This window comes from Bufo bufo, chromosome 6 (assembly GCF_905171765.1).
Source record: "Bufo bufo chromosome 6, aBufBuf1.1, whole genome shotgun sequence".
Taxonomy (NCBI): Eukaryota; Metazoa; Chordata; class Amphibia; order Anura; family Bufonidae; genus Bufo; species Bufo bufo.
The window spans coordinates 173,963,510-173,983,611 of NC_053394.1; the positions used below are offsets into that span (position 1 = coordinate 173,963,510).

The 20,102-nt window shown below is 40.7% G+C and overlaps 1 protein-coding gene across 4 annotated transcripts in view; it reads left to right on the top strand.

Annotated features, from left to right (window-relative positions):
- Nucleotides 1–20,102, top strand: part of LOC121006079 — an 85,439-nt gene that overhangs the window by 44,238 nt on the left and 21,099 nt on the right. For all 4 annotated transcript variants that reach the window (XM_040438980.1, XM_040438979.1, XM_040438982.1 and 1 more), the window contains 2 exons: nt 10,774–11,073; nt 11,160–11,250. In XM_040438980.1, the coding sequence (XP_040294914.1) occupies nt 11,020–11,073; nt 11,160–11,250 (145 nt within the window). In that variant the 5' untranslated portion in view covers nt 10,774–11,019. The remainder of the gene's footprint in view (nt 1–10,773; nt 11,074–11,159; nt 11,251–20,102) is intronic.

Genomic DNA, 20,102 nt, shown 5'->3' on the forward strand with positions numbered 1-20,102 from the left:
ACTCCCCCCCCCCCCCCCCACTAGCAGTAGCAGTGTGTCTTATGGGGCGAATGCTGCAATTTACAATTATACACGGCCGCTGCAATGCCGCACAGCGCGGTTGGCGGGTGTATCAACTGAGAGAGAGGAGGCATCTGGATTAGGAATGACAGCGGGGACCGGTGCAGTCCCTGTATTCTAATGCACCGGCCCCGCTCACTGTTGTATAATCTTATCTAACCTGTAGGCATTGTTAAGATATAATAATCATGTGTAATCCATCTGTATTGCTTACAACATTAAGTTCCGTAGGAGGGAGGAGGCATGGCGGGCGGCTTGTCACTCACTACTTCATGCGCCTGCGCCACCCACTTTATAAATGAAGCAGGCGGCACGGGTGCGTGACGTAGTGAGTGACGCGCTGCCCACCCGCCCTCCCGGTCTGCCTCCTCCCTCCTCTCTGCTACGGAACTTAATTTTGTAAGTAATACAGATGGATTACACATCTTAACAATGCCTACAGGTTAGATAAGATTATGCAACAGTGAGCGGGGCTGGTGCATTAGAATACAGGGACTGCATCGGTTTGATTGGTACTATTTTAGTGTGCATATGACTTTCTGATCGCTTGGTATTACACTTTTTGTGATGTAAGGTGACAAAATATGGCTTTTCTGACACACTTTTTATTTTATTCTTTTTACGGTGTTCACCTGAGTGGTTAGGTCATGTGATATTTTTATAGAGCAGGTTGTTACGGATGTGGCAATGCCTAATATGTATACTTTTTATTTATTTATTTATTTCACTTTAGCACAATAATAGCAGTTTTGAAGCAAAAAAATAAAATATTTTAGTGTCTCCATTGTCTGAGAGTGATAGCTTTTTTATTTTGTGACCTATTGTCTTAGGTAGAGGCTAATTTTTTCCCGGACGAGGTGACGGTTTGATTGGTACTATTTAGGGGGGCATACGCCCTTTTGATCGCTTGGTGTTACAGTGTTTACCTGAGGGGTTAGTTCATGTGATATTTTTATACAACAGGTTCTTATGGACGCGGCGATACCTAATATGTATACTTTTTTTTAATTTAATGTTTTACCCAATAACAGCATTTTTTAAACAAAAAAAATCATGTTTTATTGTCTCCATAGTCTGAGAGCCATAGTTTTTTTTTTTTTTTCGTGTCTCATTTTTTGAGGGAGGAGGTGACGGTTAGATTGGTACTATTTTGGGTGGCATATGCCTTTTTGCTCACTTGGTGTTGTACTTTTAGTGATGTAAGGTGACAAAAAAATGTTTTTATTTAATGTTTTTGACGGTGTTCACCTGAGGGGTTAGGTAATGTGATATTTTTATAGATCCGGATGCGACCATACCCTATTTTTGCAAATTTTTTAAACTTTATTTTGGGAAAAGGACGCCTTATTATTATTTTTTTCTTGAAACTTAAAAAAAAAATGTACTTTCTTTTTTTAACTTCTTTTTTCACTTTATTTTTTTTCCCACTCTGGGACTTACAGGATCTGATCCCTGTTTCAATGCAGCACAATTAATCTGAATTGTACTGCATTCACTATCAGTGTATTACACAGTGTAATACACTGATAGTTTGCCTATGAGACCCAGCTTGGGGGCTGGGCCTCATAGGCCTCCATACATGTTGGGCCCCAAGGCCTTGGAATGGCTTGGGGCTGCCATGGCAACCATCGGGTCCCCGCCACAGCAACGCTGGGACCCGATGGCTAAGGTGAGGGAGCGTAAACCTCCCATATGCCGCGGTGAGCGCTGACTGCGGGATATAAGGGGTCAATCCACTGACATCGGCGTTATCACCGATGCTGGTGGATGCAGCAGGGATCCGGCTGTTACTGATCGCGGCACCGCACGTGGGGGAAGAAAAGGGCGGCAGGACGAGAATTCTCGTCCTGGGGCGCTAAGTACCAGCCCTTTAGGATGAGCATTCTAGTCCTGGGTCCTTAAGGAGTTAAAGAAAACTCAGCAGGATAAGACTATTATGGACTTCTTTTGGAGGATTTGGCCTGTGGCAGGAAAATGGTTTCCTTTATATGTCCAGTGATCAGGGTTAGAGATGAGCGAATTTTATTTTTTGAAATTCATTCACACTTTGGCGGTAAAAGGTGAATTGCGTTATGGATTCCGTTACCACGGGCCATAACGCAATTCTATGACGGAATGCATAACGGAATGCATTTAGAGGCATTCTGTCATAATAGAATTCTATGGGCTGCAAAATGGATCCGTTCTGTTTCCGTTATGCATCATCATACATTAACTAAGGTACAACTAACCCCTTAACTGAATGCACTCAAGTCCCCCATAACATCACGTTTAACTCTTTTATGGCTGGATAGCAGGGTGGCTAAAAATCAATGATTTTTAAAAAATAAATTTAAAAAATCGGATTTTTTATTTAAATCAGATTTTTTTAATATAAAATGCTTTTTGAGGAAAATACACTCACCTAAAGAATTATTAGGAACACCATACTAATACGGTGTTGGACCCCCTTTTGCCTTCAGAACTGCCTTAATTTTATGTGGCATTGATTCAACAAGGTGCTGATAGCATTCTTTAGAAATGTTGGCCCATATTGATAGGATAGCATCTTGCAGTTGATGGAGATTTGAGGGATGCACATCCAGGGCACGAAGCTCCCGTTCCACCACATCCCAAAGATACTCTATTGGGTTGAGATCTGGTGACTGTGGGGGCCATTTTAGTACAGTGAACTCATTGTCATGTTCAAGAAACCAATTTGAAATGATTCGAGCTTTGTGACATGGTGCATTATCCTGCTGGAAGTAGCCATCAGAGGATGGGTACATGGTGGTCATGAAGGGATGGACATGGTCAGAAACAATGCTCAGGTAGCCCGTGGCATTTTAACGATGCCCAATTGGCACTAAGGGGCCTAAAGTGTGCCCAGAAAACATCCCCCACACCATTACACCACCACCACCAGCCTGCACAGTGGTAACAAGGCATGATGGATACATGTTCTCATTCTGTTTACGCCAAATTCGGACTCTACCATTTGAATGTCTCAACAGAAATCGAGACTCATCAGACCAGGCAACATTTTTCCAGTCTTCAATAGTCCAATTTTGGTGAGCTCGTGCAAATTGTAGCCTCTTTTTCCTATTTGTAGTGGAGATGAGTGGTACCCGGTGGGGTCTTTTGCTGTTGTAGCCCATCCGCCTCAAGGTTGTGCGTGTTGTGGCTTCACAAATGCTTTGCTGCATACCTCGGTTGTAACGAGTGGTTATTTCAGTCAACGTTGCTCTTCTATCTGCTTGAATCAGTCGGCCCATTCTCCTCTGACCTCTAGCATCAACAAGGCATTTTCGCCCACAGGACTGCCGCATACTGGATGTTTTTCCCTTTTCGCACCATTCTTTGTAAACCCTAGAAATGGTTGTGCGTGAAAATCCCAGTAATTGAGCAGATTGTGAAATACTCAGACCGGCCCGTCTGGCACCAACAACCATGCCACACTCAAAATTGCTTAAATCACCTTTCTTTCCCATTCTGACATTCAGTTTGTAGTTCAGGAGATTGTCTTGACCAGGACCACACCCCTAAATGCATTGAAGCAACTGCCATGTGATTTGTTGACTAGATAATCGCATTAATGAGAAATAGGAAAGGTGTTCCTAATAATTCTTTAGGTGAGTGTATATTACCATCCAAAGGTTATTCTATCATGAAATGAAGATTAGTTTTTTAATTATGTAGTATAAGGCTGTACGTGGACTCCCATATTGTTGAATGGATTAGGCAGTGGCTGAGGGACAGACAAAAGAGGGTTGTAGTCAATGGAGTATATTCAGACCATGGTCTTGTTACCAGTGGGGTACCTTAGGAATCTTTTCTGGGACCTATATTGTTTAATATCTTTATCAGCGAAATTGCAGAAAGCCTCGATGGTAAGGTGTGTCTTTTTGCTGATGACACAACGATTTGTAACAGGGTTGATGTTCCTGGAGGGATACACCAAATGGAAAAGGATTTAGGAAAACTCAAGAGCAGAATATAAAATCAGTGATACAGTCCTAACCTCAGTATCTGAGGAAAGGGATTCAGGGGTCATTATTTCAGAAGACTTAAAGGTAGGCAGACAATGTCATAGAGCAGCAGGAAATGCTAGCAGAATGCTTGGTTTATAGGGAGAGGAATTACCAGTAGAAAGAGGGAGGTGCTCATGCCGCTCTACAGAGCACTAGTGAGACCTCATTTGGAGTATTGTGTGCAGTACTGGAGACCATATCTCTAGAAGGATATTGATACTTTGGAGAGAGTTCAGAGAAGAGCTACTAAACTAGTACATGGATTGCAGGATAAAACTTACCAGGAAAGATTAAAGGACCTTAACATGTATAGCTTGGAAGAAAGACGAGACATAGGGGATATGATAGAAACTTTTAAATACATAAAGGGAATCAACAAGGTAAAAGAGGAGAGAATATTTAAAAGAAGAAAAACTGCTACAAGAGGACATCGTTTTAAATTAGAGGGGCAAAGGTTTAAAAGTAATATCAGGAAGTATTACTTTACTGAGAGAGTAGTGGATGCATGGAATAGCCTTCCTGCAGAAGTGTTAGCTGTAAATACAGTGAAGGAGTTTAAGCATGCATGGCATAGGCATAAGGCCATCCTTCATATAAGATAGGGCCATGGGCTATTCATACTATTCAGTATATTGGGCAGACTAGATGGGCCAAATGGTTCTTATCTGCCGACACATTCTATGTTTCTATATGTGTAATTTTTTTGGGTAAATAAATTCCATTAATCCATTCACAATGTCATGCTCTTCCAGAGGTTTTTGTAAGATTATTGGACAGATGCTTGGTTTACTTTTGCAGTTCTCAAAACTGAATTTGACTCAGCAGAGATCACATGCCTCTTCTTCACAGCAAAAATGTTATAACATGAACAGAGTTGAGAAAAATACCTTAATCCTAACTTCTACAAACCTATGAATGCAGAATCAACCTAATCAAACTAATATGAAAAGTTGTTATTCTAAAAATCTTCATCTACTTGCATATTATAAGTTATACCAGCAAGAATTAGTCTTTATGTAGAAAACTATGATTTAAATCAAGCCTTACTGACTAGTGATTTAAATCGCGATTTAAATCATTTTGATTTAAATCAAATCCACCCTGCTGGATAGCTTCTCCTACACCACAGTATGTACAGTGATGAGGCAGGAGCTTGGTCACGTGATTTCTACCAGTCACTCTATGCGATCCCTCCAAGCTAGTTCACTAGTTTCACACCAGTCCCTCCCGTAACACAAAGTAACCCCCAATGCCTCAGTACAGTGCTAAAGCACATTAGAAGACGGTCCGGAGGAGACCGTCACCCATCAGCCATAATTGCCGGAAGTACTGCTGACCTCGGCACCTGTACCCAAATATGGAGTGGAACGCAGAGATGTACATTATGTGGAACGCACGAACCGCCAGTAAGATATCAGGCAAGGAAGGGAGACCTCTAGTTGCGGAAATACAATAAACAGGAAGATGAGGCTGCCCTGAGTAAGTGGTGACATGTCTGTAACGTACGATCTTCCCTGCAGGATGGCAGTGTACAGTGCTCATGCTGTTTAAATGCCCATCATCATAGGTGCAGCTGTGGATAGGTGGCACTGTTATAGTTACTCGTGGTATTGATGTATTTTACACATGTAGCCTGCCTGTTCACCTGTCCTCCCTCTTCTGCCATGTCTTTTGCTCATCTGAGAGGTCTCTGTAATGGTGCTCCTCATATTACCCCAATTTTCACCCAAACAAAATTAGGACTCATATTGATGTGCTAACCGACACCATGTTGTCACCGGTGACCTCTTCAGTTGTATTGTCAGTTTGGCTTCTTTCCATCTTAGCCACATGAGAATAGACTGAAGAAAGACTCCTGCCCGTGGAATCACTACTATAATGTTGTTTATCTCCCGTCTATATGTGTGACTGGTATAGGGTGCTCCGTCTTAACATGGAAGACAGCGGCAGTGATTGGGCCAGCTTGACCACAAGTGTTCAAGCAGGGCTCTTGTTGATGTTTGTGTTTCAGAGTTAGATCATTTTTTGGGATCCTACACCTTGAGGGTGGACACAGTATCGATGGATGTAGGGAAGGGTTGACCGCTGTCTGTCTTTCCATGAGGAAGGAGTAGAGGTTTGTCTCTTGGACTCTCGAATGGAGAGTAATATAACATTAATAACAATAACGCAACTTCTTGGGTTTTCTAGGAAGGCCACCAGATATTGCTTGTGCATCTAGTCAGATTGACATGACAAGAAGCTCTTAGGGAGATCTTGAGCTGTCCTTTCATTATAATTTCAGTACCACAGCTTCATTGCCTGAGCGACCCAATAAATGTAAAATATTTTTGGATATACATAAATATATAAGGAAGTTAAATCTGGCTAAATATGTATTGAATAATTGACAACCATCTATGAAGAATATATCTATGAGTAACACAGTGATACACACCATTTTACATGAGAGGTCGAGATTCTTCCCCAAAAATAGGGAGAATGAATGCATTGAAGCATTCAAAAGAGGGGTATTAAAAGAACTTGAAAAAAATGGAGGTTGAACCTAAATATTACAATTTTACATCTGAATTAAAACTTGCTTTAAAAGCACTCGAATCTTTACCCCCATATAGTGATCAAGCCAGCAGATAAAGCGGGAGGGGTGGTTGTGATGTATATAGAAAAGTATGAAGGTGAACTGCAAAGATTATTCTCAGACCAAAGAACCTACCTTGTTCTTAAGAAAGATCCCACAGTAGATTTTAAATTAAAATGGATAAAATGCTTCAAGTGGGTTATAATAAAGGTATTATAAATAAACAACAATTTAATTATGTAACTGTGAAATTTCCAGTGATTCCAGTAATATATCAATTACCCAAAATACATAAAAGTCTGACGAATCCACACGGGAGGCCCATTGTCTCTGGAACTAATTCTCTGACTAGTAGATTTAATGAGTATGTGGATTTCTTTTTGCAAAAGTATGTGGGTAAAACTCCCTCCTACCTAAAAGACACGAGTAGTGTAACTGACCTTATAAAAAAATCTTGATATTAGTTGTGAAAATACGTGGTTAGCCACGGTAGATGTGGCTTCTCTTTATACTATTCCCAAAAATTTGGGGATCAGAGCAATAACTGAACAACTGGATAATGATCCACAAATGTCGCTAGAACAAGGGAATTTTATATTAGAATGTCTTGAGCTTTGTCTCAGCCATAATTATTTTTGGTTTAAAAATACATACTGTATTATTTACAGCAGACTGGGACTGCGATGGGGGTGAAATTCGCTCCCAGTTTCGCAAATCTGTTCATGGCCCTATGGGAAAAGGAGACCATCGAACCCATTTTATGTAAAGAACAACAAAAAGGTAAATTAACCTTATGGAAAAGTTATATAGACGATTGTTTACTGATATGGGTAGGAGAACGTCAGGGTCTGGAGGATCTTATTGCAGATATTTATAAAAAATGCAGGAATCTGACATTTACTAGTACTATTAGTTCTACCTCAATTAATTTTTTAGATCTTACTATTTTCGTTGAAAACAATCTGTTTAAAACCAGAACCTTTTTGAAGGAGACAGATGTTAATGCATAGATTGAAACAACTAGCTGTCATTATAACCAATGGCTGGAGAATATTCCGAAAGGACAATTAAAAATAATTCACCGTAACTGCACTAGAAGACTAGACATAGAAGACTATAAAAAACAAAGTCAGCTAATTCAACATCGTTTTATTGAAAAGGGTTATTCAAAAGAGAAACTAGCTATGTGCAGTAAAGATAAAGATATAGGAGTTTGTGGCAAAACGGAACCTAAAGAAAACCAAAGAACAGTTAAAAAAGTAAAAGATTTCAGGATTACATTTTTTACAAATTATTGTGAATGCAGGCTTTACAGGGAGTGCAGAATTATTAGGCAAATGAGTATTTTGACCACATCATCCTCTTTATGCATGTTGTCTTACTCCAAGCTGTATAGGCTCGAAAGCCTACTACCAATTAAGCATATTAGGTGATGTGCATCTCTGTAATGAGAAGGGGTGTGGTCTAATGACATCAACACCCTATATTAGGTGTGCATAATTATTAGGCAACTTCCTTTCCTTTGGCAAAATGGGTCAAAAGAAGGACTTGACAGGCTCAGAAAAGTCAAAAATAGTGAGATATCTTGCAGAGGGATGCAGCACTCTTAAAATTGCAAAGCTTCTGAAGCGTGATCATCGAACAATCAAGCGTTTCATTCAAAATAGTCAACAGGGTCGCAAGAAGCGTGTGGAAAAACCAAGGCGCAAAATAACTGCCCATGAACTGAGAAAAGTCAAGCGTGCAGCTGCCAAGATGCCACTTGCCACCAGTTTGGCCATATTTCAGAGCTGCAACATCACTGGAGTGCCCAAAAGCACAAGGTGTGCAATACTCAGAGACATGGCCAAGGTAAGAAAGGCTGAAAGACGACCACCACTGAACAAGACACACAAGCTGAAACGTCAAGACTGGGCCAAGAAATATCTCAAGACTGATTTTTCTAAGGTTTTATGGACTGATGAAATGAGAGTGAGTCTTGATGGGCCAGATGGATGGGCCCGTGGCTGGATTGGTAAAGGGCAGAGAGCTCCAGTCCGACTCAGACGCCAGCAAGGTGGAGGTGGAGTACTGGTTTGGGCTGGTATCATCAAAGATGAGCTTGTGGGGCCTTTTCTGGTTGAGGATGGAGTCAAGCTCAACTCCCAGTCCTACTGCCAGTTTCTGGAAGACACCTTCTTCAAGCAGTGGTACAGGAAGAAGTCTGCATCCTTCAAGAAAAACATGATTTTCATGCAGGACAATGCTCCATCACACGCGTCCAAGTACTCCACAGCGTGGCTGGCAAGAAAGGGTATAAAAGAAGAAAATCTAATGACATGGCCTCCTTGTTCACCTGATCTGAACCCCATTGAGAACCTGTGGTCCATAATCAAATGTGAGATTTACAAGGAGGGAAAACAGTACACCTCTCTGAACAGTGTCTGGGAGGCTGTGGTTGCTGCTGCACGCAATGTTGATGGTGAACAGATCAAAACACTGACAGAATCCATGGATGGCAGGCTTTTGAGTGTCCTTGCAAAGAAAGGTGGCTATATTGGTCACTGATTTGTTTTTGTTTTGTTTTTGAATGTCAGAAATGTATATTTGTGAATGTTGAGATGTTATATTGGTTTCACTGGTAAAAATAAATAATTGAAATGGGTATATATTTGTTTTCTGTTAAGTTGCCTAATAATTATGCACAGTAATAGTCACCTGCACACACAGATATCCCCCTAAAATAGCTAAAACTAAAAACAAACTAAAAACTACTTCCAAAAATATTCAGCTTTGATATTAATGAGTTTTTTGGGTTCATTGAGAACATGGTTGTTGTTCAATAATAAAATTAATCCTCAAAAATACAACTTGCCTAATAATTCTGCACTCCCTGTATGAAAAACGCCATAAAGAAAAATTGGGCTGTATTGAAAAATGACCCTATTTTGGGGACCGTGATCCCAAATCAACCGAGCATAGTATATAAAAAAGCACCAAACTTAACGGAATCTTTTAGTACATAGACACATCCCTATGAATACTGGTAATAATAATAACAAATTCACATGGTGCGGTTTCTGTCTTCCATGTAAAACCGAAAAAAAAGAGAATAGATAAAAAAGAGTGTGCAGACAATTCAATCCATGGGGGGAGGTTCTGGTTTTAAAATAAAGGGAGAAATTACTTGCGACCATGCAGGGGTCATATATTTATTGAAGTGGCCTCCAATAGGTTGGACGAACAATGAGGAAATTGAAAACAAGGGTTCAGGAGCATATCAGAAATATCAACAAAAAAAAAGTCTCGGAAACACATAGTGTCCCCCTACATTTTAAGAAAGTAGATGGGAAAGATCCCAGTGGACTTAAGTTCACTGGAATTGAAAAGGTTAATCAGAAGTGGCAGGGAGGGGATCCACTTGCTAGAATCAATCGGTGTAAAGTTGCGTGGATTTATAAACTAAAAACACTACAACCACAAGGATTGAATATTGAATTTGATCTGAAGCCATGTTTGGTGTCACAGATATGCTCTGTATTGACAACCACTGCACAGAACCTGCATATAAATCCATTTCTCCGTAGGTATAAGCGTCAGGAATTGTTTATTAGTTGGATTAGAACATGTGATCTAAATAATGAATGAGAAGGAGCTGAATATGGGGGAGGAGTTTTTATGAATGAAAGGGATGTGTGAATCTTTATTAGCTGAATCCAAACATATGACTGGCACTACTATAATAATAGGGGCTCGTGTCCCATTAGGTGGATTCGTACTAGTGGAAGGTTCATTTTGTTAATAGTAGGGCAGAAAAGCTTCTAATAGATAAATGGAAAGAACAACATTTGTTTAGTTTATTTTTATGAAGTATTCGTATGTTTTTTTTTAAGTTTACTTTTACTGTATAAATAATTGGGAGGCGTTTTTTTTTTTTTACCTCTGACTGTATAAATGTAACGTCTTAATGAGGGTGGATTGTGTGCCCCTGATGAAAGCGAAACCTAGGTGGGGCAGAGACACGAGAATGGATATAACTATATGATATGCCTGAAACTTTGTTACGTTTGTGAGTATAATAAATGATTTGTTTATTTTACTCGTATTGGTGATTCTTCACTATTTGCACCTATTTGGCTTCCACAGAAGGATTAACTTGAATACAAAAGAAGTCCTGTGGACCATCGATGTTTGTCTATATCTGAATGCGGTTTTTGGCCTTCATCAAATAAGGGATACCTTCTGGAGTTTTGGAGCAGCGCGGTCCTATATTAAGATTTATTGACTGACTGTGTGAATTAACCCACTTCACTTTGGGACCTGCAGCGCCACTATCAGGCAACGTAATTGAGAAATTTATTTTGTGGCCTGAGCGACCTATGTTTCCACAGGATGGATTCTACTGATTGTAAGCAAGGCCACACTATCCACCCACAGGATCCTCAGGTAGACCAGATGTATAATTTCATGTTTCTACCATCAGAGATAACTCAGAACTTTTTATTGTCTAAATTAATTAAATTATATAATAGGGTGGAGTTCAAATACATATGCAAGACGAAGATGGAGAAATCATGTGTGTGAAGATTAAGGAAGAGGAGATACCTGCTGAGATCAGCCCTCGTGAGTAACTAGACATGAAAACAAAATTTCTCAGCTCTTGATATTGTCTTGCATTCTACTGTATAATGTCAGTACAAGCCTATCGAGGGTAAAGTAGAGCCAGCAGGGTGCATCCATAAGCTCCCATGCAAAATTCACACCTTTTTCGGAAGCCAGCAGTCTTTGGTCTGTCTTTATTCATTAAAAAACGGGTACCGATCCCTCTATTATTCATTATTATTTTATGCACTAATATAGCGCTACTATATTCTGCATCGCTTTACAGTCATTAGCGTCCAACTGTCCCCAATGGTGCTCACAATCTAAGGTCCCTATCAGTATGTCTATATGAGGGGGATGAAAAGCTTTCCCTGAAACCTCTCAAGGAATGTTGTTTTTTCCCTTGTACTGAGATCTGTCTCCATTTTTTATGAATAATGATGGACCAAAGAAACGAGAGCACAGTACTAGAAAGCTGTAACAGAACAGGGGGACACATGAGAGTGGCAGCTAACTAATGCATGTTTACCAACACTACAGTTCTTAAATTAGGGACAAATAGACTCCACCCTGGGAATTCCCCCCAAAAGAGTGAGGACTCTCAGTTATGGGTGTGATTTACATAAGCTCCGTCTATTATTGGCCATGGGCAGCCTGAATTTGCAGGGACAGTCCCTGCAAATTCAGGACTGTTGGCAATGGTTGTAACGTAAAGTGAATTCAAAAGATTTGAGAATGAATAAGCTTATGCAGGCTACGTGAATAAATCTATTTACTAAGTTAATAATTATATGATAACAAAGAAATCACATACAGAAAAATAAATAAACATCACTAGCCTAAATGGGGTGGAGACTCCTTCGATCATGCTATAACCCATGGCTGTCTACCCCGTTATAACACATGACCGACACCACAGGATGTACAAGATAGATAGGGAAATCATACTCACATCCTACCCTGGAGGGTCTGGTTTACTGAGTGAAGGTGGATAGCAGAGTTTTAACCTGTTAGCCCCTCCTCCAGTGTGCATCACGCATGTCTCTGAGATCACTCAGGAATGTGGTCTTATCAGCACAATGGGGGATGGGTACTATCTCTAACCCACTTCATTACAAGGGAAACTTATAAACTATTTTACAGAGTATTAAGCAGAATTAAAGTGGAGAACCAATAAGTCACTTAAAAATACCCTTACAATACGGTCCACCCCTGGTTTTTCCACTTTAATTAATTTTCAACACCCAATATCAGAACCTATTCTACATATATAGCCTAGTCATTTGACAGAAAAATACTTCAGGACCATTGGATCTCTAAAAAAAACAAAAATCAAAAAACTGTGTGTTGGACTAATAAGAAGTGAGATCTTCTTCACTTCTGATCTTCTTGGATAACAAGTCAATTGTCCATTTCTGTGCATGGACCGTTTTCGTGTTGTTACAAAGTTCAGTCTATGACCCCTCCTTATATATGTGAAAGGGATTTTGTAGGTGTAAGGACAGAACAGATCTTAGAGCCTCTTATCAGTGGGTGATAGACAGTCTATTACCTTGTCTGTGAGAGGAGCTTTTACACAAGGACCTCCTCCATTCACTGGTCTGCAGATCGTTGCATCAGCCCTGCTGGTTGGTCAGGAAATCTTGGGCAGACGATTACCTTTGAGATCCACCCCTGGACAGCCATAGTACGAACAGCAAGGCTTGTTCAGCATGGCAGGCCAGTGTTTGAAGCCTTTTCTTGTCGGGTGAAAACTATTTCTTACCACACTTGGTTTCGTTGACTTGGACAGTCCCTGGACTTTTCTGAGGTTGCCAGTCCTGGCTGTGTTTAACAGAAACTTACTCCATATCAGGGAAAGTTGGTAAGGATCAAATGGATCAAATAAACAAACAAAAGTCCTTGAACTTTTGTCAGTCCAACACTTATTTAAATAACTCTTTCCAATGGTACCATAGAGGTCTGCCAAAGCAAAATAAACTTTTATAAAACCCTAAACCTGATCTAATTTTCTGTATATTAACATTAATATTACTAATACTTCAAAACAAACATACACATTCTTTTTACAAAGAGATCTTTATCTTCATACTGCAACACATTAAACAATAGCAATGCACGGGTATCTTTTTCAATGTAAATGTAAAACCTTTTAACCAATTATAATCTTAATTAAACACAACACCATTAATATAATTTTTATTTATGATTCTTCTTAAGATACCCAATGCTGTTTGTTGTTAACTAATGTGTTATATTGTGTATTCTGCACTTAATACCCTTTGGCATTTTGCAGAAGTACCCAGATTTTCTTGATGTTGAAATGAATAGATTTTTTTTTCTTGGATGAACATAGGACTTCTTGTCTTTCATGGGGGTGTCTTCTATCTAGGGGATGGGCACAAGGGCTGTCTTTGTGTCTGTGACGTCCACCTTGTCCTCCTCCCTCCCCTTTAGGTCATTTAAGCCCACCCCTTACGGTCGGACGGTGTGATCCTCCCTTTTTCAGCCAGTCTACTCTTAACTGTTCATGAGGACAGATCTCTTGTGTTAGCACAACATTTAACATATAACACGTAACTACAAACATCGAAACTAACAGATCTCACAATCCAGACATGAACACATGAAGAACCCATAGGAAACGTTTCATTGACTTCAATAAAAAAATGTAGAGCTCAATCAAAACTTTTGGCACCAATAAAAACCAAAAATCTTCCAAGAAAAATAAAATAAAAATCCCCAATGTGCATATTATAAAAAAACAAATATCGTGCTCCATCCACATTCACATTTTCATTTGTTCATTGCTTGCTGCAGCATCATTTATTCATATTCACGCACAGCTCATAACCACGCCCTTAGGCTACTTTCACACTTGCGTTCGGAGCGGATCCGTCTGATGTTTCATCAGACGGATCCGCTCCGATAATGCAGACGTTCGCATCCGTTCAGAACGGATGCGTCTGCATTAAAACTTAGAAAATTTTCTAAGTGTGAAAGTTGTCTGAGCGGATCCGTTCAGACTTTACATTGAAAGTCAATAGGGAACGGATCCGCTTGAAGATTGAGCCATATAGTGTCATCTTCAAGCGGATCCGTCCCCATTGACTTACATTGTAAGTGTGGACGGATCCGCTCGCCTCCGCACGGCCAGGCGGACACCCGAACGCTGCAAGCAGCGTTCAGGTGTCCGCTCACTGAGCGGAGCGGAGGCTGAACGCTGGCAGGCAGATGCATTCTCAGTGGATCCGCCTCCACTGAGAATGCATTGGGGCCAGACGGATGCGTTCGGGGCCGCTCGTGAGCCCCTTCAAACGGTGCGCACGAGCGGACACCCGAACGCTAGTGTGAAAGTAGCCTTATACTTGAAGTACAGACTGCACACACAGCTCTGCTCAGCATCCAACAGTCTTCACTTCACACATATTCAAGACAACTACAACTTAACATTCCACTAAATGTGTTATGACTTTCATCTACACAGCTTTCCTGGATAAAGATACACACACCACACCCAGAATTACTGATAATCTCTGTTGCTGTTCTGCTATTCTTTCCAATGCCTTCTGGTCTTCAACTGTATTCAATCAAAATCTTATAGCAAGACAGTATACAAGTTATAATGATAAAACAATTTAGGTTAAACCCAAATGATCTTATATGCCATGTGGTCTTAATTGGTGGTGCACATATATAATAATTTTACTTTAAGGCTGGGTTCCCACATTACAGTTAGCTGCTTGGGAAAGAAGGAAAATTATTAAATCTTCACCTTTCTGTGTCTTGTAAAAGGTATTACACATATCGCATCACTTACTAAACACTAAACTCCCCCTCTAATCCAAACCAGTCACTTTTAGACCCTTCTTAGCAAAGCAATCAGAATCTAAAATTCCTTATCTAAGGAATATGTATGACTTAGCAAACTATATGTCTCTTAAGTAACATAGTAACATAGTACGTAAGGCCAAAAAAAGACATTTGTCCATCCAGTTCGGCCTGTCATCCTGCAAGTTGATCCAGAGGAAGGCAAAAAAAAAACTGTGAGGTAGAAGCCAATTTTCCCCACTTTGGAGTCGGGAAGAAATTTTTTATTCCCCTAATCAGGCAATCAGAATAACTCCCTGGATCAACGACCCCTCTCTAGTAGCTATAGCCTGTAATATTATTACACTCCAGAAATACATCCAGGCCCCTCTTGAATTCCTTTATTGTACTCACCATCACCACCTCCTCAGGCAGAGAGTTCTATAGTCTCACTGCTCTTACCGTAAAGAATCCTCTTTTATGTTTGTGTACAAACCTTCTTTCCTCCAGACGCAGAGGATGTCCCCTCGTCACAGTTACAGTCCTGGGGATAAATAGATGATGGGATAGATATCTGTACTGACCCCTGATATATTTATACATAGTAATTAGATCTCCCCTCAGTCGTCTTTTTTCTAAAGTGAATAACCCTAATTTTGATAATCTTTCAGGGTACTGTAGTTGCCCCATTCCAGTTATTACTTTAGTTGCCCTCCTCTGGACCCCCTCCAGCTCTGCTATGTCTGCCTTGTTCACAGGAGCCCAGAACTGTACACAGTACTCCATGTGTGGTCTGACTAATGATTTGTAAAGTGGTAGGACTATGTTCTCATCACGGGCATCTATGCCCCTTTTACATAGAAACATAGAAACATAGAATGTGTCGGCAGATAAGAACCATTTGGCCCATCTAGTCTGCCCAATTTTGATGCAACCCATTATCTTATTGGCCTTGGCAGCAGCTGCCTGACACTGGTTTTTGCAGCTTAGTTTGCTGTTTATTAAAATTCCTAGATCCTTTTCCATGTCAGTGTTACCGGGTGTTTTACCATTTAGTATGTACGGGTGACTTGCATTATTCCTTCCCATGTGCATAACTTCACATTTGTCAGTGTTAAACCTCATCTGCCACTTATCTGCCCAAGCCTCCCGTCTATCCAGATCGCTCTGTAGTAGTATACTGTCCCCTTCAGTGTTAATTACTTTACACAGTTTAGTGTCATCTGCGAAAATTGATATTTTACTATGCAAGCCTTCTACAAGATCATTAATAAATATATTGAAGAGAATAGGGCCCAATACTGACCCCTGAGGTACTCCACTAGTGACAGTGACCCAATCTGAGTGTGTACCACTAATAACCACCCTCTGTTTTCTATCCCTCAGCTAGTGACTTACCCACATACAGACGTTTTCTTCCAGTCCGAGCATTCTCATTTTATATACTAACCTTTTATGTGGTACAGTGTCAAATGCTTTGGAGAAGTCCAGATATACGACATCCATTGATTTGCCGCTGTCAAGTCTAGAACCTACCTCCTCATAGAAACTGATTAGATAAGTTTGGCATCACCGATCCCTCATGAAGCCATGCTAATATGGCGTTATTTGCTTATTTCCGTTTAGAGGCTCTAACATAGCATCTCTCAGAAAACCTTCAAACAGTTTACCCACAACAGATGTTAAACTTACCGGCCTATAGTTTCCAGGCTCTGTTTTTGGACCCTTTTTGAATATTGGCACCACATTTGCTATGCGCCAATCCTGTGGGACATTCCCTGTCAGTATAGAGTCCGCAAATATCAGAAATAAGGGTCATGCTATGACATTACTTAATTCCCTTAGGATACGGGGGTGTATGCCATCCGGTCCTGGCGATTTGTCTATTTTAATCTTTTTAAGTCGCTGTTGTACTTCTTCCTGGGTCAGACAGGACACTTTTAATGGGGAATTTATTTTTACATTCAGCATTTCATCTGACAGTTTATTTTCCTTAGTGAATACATTGGAGAAAAATATATTTAACAGCTTTGCTTTCTCCTCGTCGCTCTTTGCGACACCCCCCTCATTACTCTTTAAAGGGCCGACACCTTCAGATTTATACTTTTTAACATTTATATAATTGAAGAACATTTTAGGGTTAGTTTTACTCTCTTTGGCAATTAATCTCTCGGTCTCTAGTTTGGCCGCTTTTATTTGTTTTTTACATGTTCTATTTTTTTCCTTATAGTTTTTCAGTGCTTCCATGCTACCCTCCTGTTTTAGTGTTTTTATATGCTTTCTTTTTGTCATTTATTGCTTTCTTTACAGTTCTGTTTATCCACATTGGTTTCTTTTTGTTCCTTAACCTTTTATTCCCATACGGTATGTACCTCTCACAATGAGATTTTAGGATGCTTTTAAAGATATCCAATTTTGTTGCTGTATTTTTATTTTTTAGGACTTTGTCCCAGTTAGTTAGGCCTATGGCCTCTCTTAGTTGGCTAAATTTAGCTTTTTTGAAGTTTGGTATTTTTATTCCTCCGTGTAGAAAGCTCTTTTGAATGATAATTGGAAGGTTATTACTTTATGGTCACTATTTCCCAGGTGTCCCCCAACCTGCATGTCTGTTGTTCTGTCAAGCCTATTGGTTAATACTAAGTCCAGTGTGGCCGTCCCTCTAGTTGGGTCCTGAACCAGTTGGGAGAGGTAATTGTCTTTGGTTATTGCCAAGAACCTGTTTCCTTTATAAGATGTACAAGTTTCAGTTTCCCAGTCTATATCTGGGTAGTTGAAGTCCCCCATAATAACCACCTCATTATGATTTGCCGCCTCGTCTATCTCATTTAGTAGTAGATTTTCTGTGGACTCTGGTATATTAGGTGGTTTATAGTAAACTCCTATTAGTAATTTATTATTGTTTTTAGCTCCATGTATCTCTACCCACAGTGACTCCACATGTTCATGTCCCTCACTTATATCTTCACATAGTGTGGGCTTTAGACAGGACTTTACATAAAGGCAGACCCCTCCCCCTCTCCGGTTTTGATGATCCTTTCTAAACAGACTGTAACCTTGAACATTAACTGCCCAGTCATAGCTATCATCCAGCCATGTCTCAGTTATTCCCACTATGTCATAGTCCTCCTCACACATCACTAATTCCAGTTCCCCAGTTTTATTTGTCAGGCTTCTGGCATTAGTATACATACATTTGAGAGGTTTATGTATATTTTTTACCCTACACCTTTCCTTCTGAACTGTTCTAGTCCCTCCTTCCATTCCTCCCCCAGTCCCACTACCTTGCCCCCGGTCTCTATCTGCACTATCTTCCCCTCCTATAATGTAATTTTCCTCCCCCCCAGTCCCTAGTTTAAACACTCCAACAACCTTCTAGCCATCTACTTCCCCAACACAGCTGCCCCTTCCCCTTTGAGGTGCAGCCCGTCCCTACGATAGAGCCTGTAGCCGATAGAGAAGTCGGCCCAGTTCTCCAGGAACCCAAACCCCTCCTTCCTACACCAGTTCTTGAGCCACTTGTTAATCTCCCTAATCTCCCGCTGCCTTTCTTGTGTGGCCCGTGGTACAGGTAATATATCGGAAAATACTACCTTTGAGGTCCTTGCCCTAAGCTTTTGACCTAAATCCCTGAAATCAATTTTAAGGACTCTCCACCTACCCTTAACTTTGTCATTGTTTCCGATATGGACCTTGACCGCTGGATCTTCTCCAGCCCCGCCCAGTAATCTGTCAACCCGATCCGCGATGTGTCGAACTCTAGTGCCAGGAAGACAGCACACTGTTCGGCGATCACGGTCTTTGTGACAGATTTCCCTATCTGTTCCCCTAATAATAGAGTCTCCCACTACGAGCACCTGTCTGGCCTGCCCTGCTCTCCTGGTCCCCTGCTTACTGGAACTGACATTCCCCTGACTGGCAGGGGAAGTGTCCGGCTGCAGCAGTGCCGTCCCTGGGCTGACATCCCCCTCATCTGCCAAACGTGCAAACTTGTTGGGGTGTGTCAGATCAGGGCTAGCCTCCCTGGCACTCTTCCCTCTACCCCACTTTCTAACTGTTACCCAGCTAGCTACCTCACTTTCCTCAGCCTCCTTTCTGTCACCCTCCCCCTCATCTACCCCAAAAAGTGCTTGCTCGGTGAGACGCAAACTCTTTTGCAAATTGTCAATGCCTCTCAGTGTTGCAACTTGCCCATTTAGAGACTCGATTTGCGATTCCAAACGGGTAATTTGCTCACATCTTGAACAAAGATATACACCCTCGAACGGCTGTTCCAGGACTGCATACATCATGCAAGATGTGCACTGGACTGCGTTGTCAATTGTGCAACACATACTAAATGGGGATTACACCACAAAAGCGAAAAATACAATATAATGTAGTACTAAGAAACTGGCTAATTACAGTCCCCCACTGAAGTTCCTGAATCTAAAGTCACTTAATCTTGAGTCATACACTTACGCAACCACACTTAATCAACCACGCGTCACGGTCAAACTCGCGTTATATATCTGCCTATATAAATATAAATGCAGCTCACTACACCAGCCTGGTTTGTTTTCCCTCTGGATTCAAAAAGAGTCTTCTCTTTTAAGGCTGGGGGATGGATTCAGCCCCCCCTTTCCTGACTTGAGCCGTCAGCCCCCCTTTCCTGACTTTTATCTCTCGAGGATTCATACAGCTTTCCTGAGACTTCAGCAAAGGGATTAAAACAGAGCTAGACAATCAGACTAGAACGAATGGGGCAATAAAATACCACTATCTGTTTGAACAGCCCAGACACAACAACCCTTGTTTAAAGGTAGGGTATTGTTCAAGGTCAACCTTCTTAAACCTTCTTCAAGCATTTTCAACTTTATACATCTAGCAGACAATACTTTATCTTTCTGACCAACATATCTTCTCACACTCTGGAAAGCAGAACTGTTTCAACAGAGATATATTTCTAACACCTTCATATTTTTAGTGCTAGCCACACATCTATTGGCACACACTAGGTACAATACTTATTTATTAACTGACCATCCTTTACTGCTCTAATCTCCAATGCTATAGCCAAAGGTCTT